At 44.2% G+C, this 1362-nt stretch overlaps 1 protein-coding gene across 1 annotated transcript in view; it reads right to left on the bottom strand.

The window, feature by feature from the left end:
* The window catches only part of LOC105139875 (protodermal factor 1-like), a 2178-nt gene extending 1240 nt beyond the window's left edge, over positions 1-938 (bottom strand). Inside the window, exons 1-2 of the mRNA XM_011046506.1 lie at positions 709-938; positions 164-280 (exon numbers count right to left, since the gene is read on the bottom strand). Of these exons, the coding sequence (XP_011044808.1) occupies positions 164-280; positions 709-868 (277 nt within the window). The 5' untranslated portion in view covers positions 869-938. The remainder of the gene's footprint in view (positions 1-163; positions 281-708) is intronic.
* Between the last annotated feature and the right edge of the window lie 424 nt (positions 939-1362).

Here is a 1362-nt window from a genome sequence, read left to right as displayed (position 1 = left end):
CCACCTGAAGGGGTTGATGGTGTTGGATTGAAGCCTCCACCTGAAGGGGTTGATGGTGTTGGATTGTGGCCTCCACCTGAAGGGGCTGATGGTGTTGGATTGTGGCCTCCACCTGAAGGGGCTGATGGTGTTGGATTGTGGCCTCCACCTGAAGGGGTTGATGGTGTTGGATTGTGGCTTCCACCTGAAGGTGTTGACGGGGTTGAGTGAGATGGTGTGCCACCAGAACTACCTCCTGAGCCATGTGAAGGTGTAGTTCCATGGGAAGGGGTGTGTGAACCTGCCAATTAGAATTTGAACCGTTAACAATCTAGATATTGAAAGAAAGAAATGAAGTAGATTTACAGAGGTTTCTTTAATTAGCTGAATCCTCTTAGTGATTTGATCAGATATGAACATTTTCTTCCCACTATCACTTGCATATATAGTATAAAAAAAATACTATATATAATAGAATGAATACACGTGAACACATAATTTACAAATTATCTAGCAACTTAGTAAGAAAAAAGGAGGTCGAGCATGCAAGATATATAGGGTGCAAGTAATGTAGTTTAGAGCGCTATTGCCTCTGTGTGATATATATATATATATGGAGAGAGAGGGGGAGGGGGGGGTGATGGAGACCAGAAGGGGGACTTCTTGAATGCGGGTCTGGTGGGGAGTAGTAGTTCTTCTGATCTTCAAGGAGGGGGGGGTGATGGAGACCAGAAGGGGGACTTCTTGAATGCGGGTCTGGTGGGGAGTAGTAGTTCTTCTGATCTTCAAAGGTTGTGGCCAAGACAGGGAAGGCCAAGTTGTGGGAAAGCAAGCCAGCGACCAAAACCCACATCAACATTGGAGCCTGATTGCTCTTCTGCTTCTCCATCTCTGTATGCTCGGAGAGGACTAGAAGGAAGATAAGAGATGACTGAAAGATGCATTTTCCATCGAAGGACAGGTGATTATATAGAGCTGACGGAGGGAAGTAAATATTAGCAGGTGAAAGAGTATGTGGTTAGTTGATGTGTTGCAGGAGCATTAATAAGTGTTATTAATGACTTGTATTGATGCGATGATGCAGATCCACCCCCTCCCTAGTCTTATTTCACCCACGACGTACTTATAGTTTTCACTTACTTAAGTTCACTCGTGATAATGGATTGTTGTGGGGATTGAACCTGTCAGCTTGATGTGTTGATTGCCATTGCCATCTAGGTTTTGCCAAGGTTACTGTAGCATTAATTACTCTAGCAGCGGGAACTGTCATTATCCAAACTCTAAGGATGTATAGTAGGAAGTACCAGTTTAATTTCTGCAAAGATTATTCCTGATTGCGTGTCCTTCCAAATCCAAAGAGAAGCTCGCAGGCTTTGCTCATGG

This window comes from Populus euphratica, unplaced genomic scaffold (genome assembly GCF_000495115.2).
Source record: "Populus euphratica unplaced genomic scaffold, PopEup_1.0 scaffold185.1, whole genome shotgun sequence".
In the NCBI taxonomy this organism is placed as follows: Eukaryota; Viridiplantae; Streptophyta; class Magnoliopsida; order Malpighiales; family Salicaceae; genus Populus; species Populus euphratica.
Note: the sequence above shows the minus strand (reverse complement) of the source record. Positions and strands in the feature narration are given on the sequence as shown.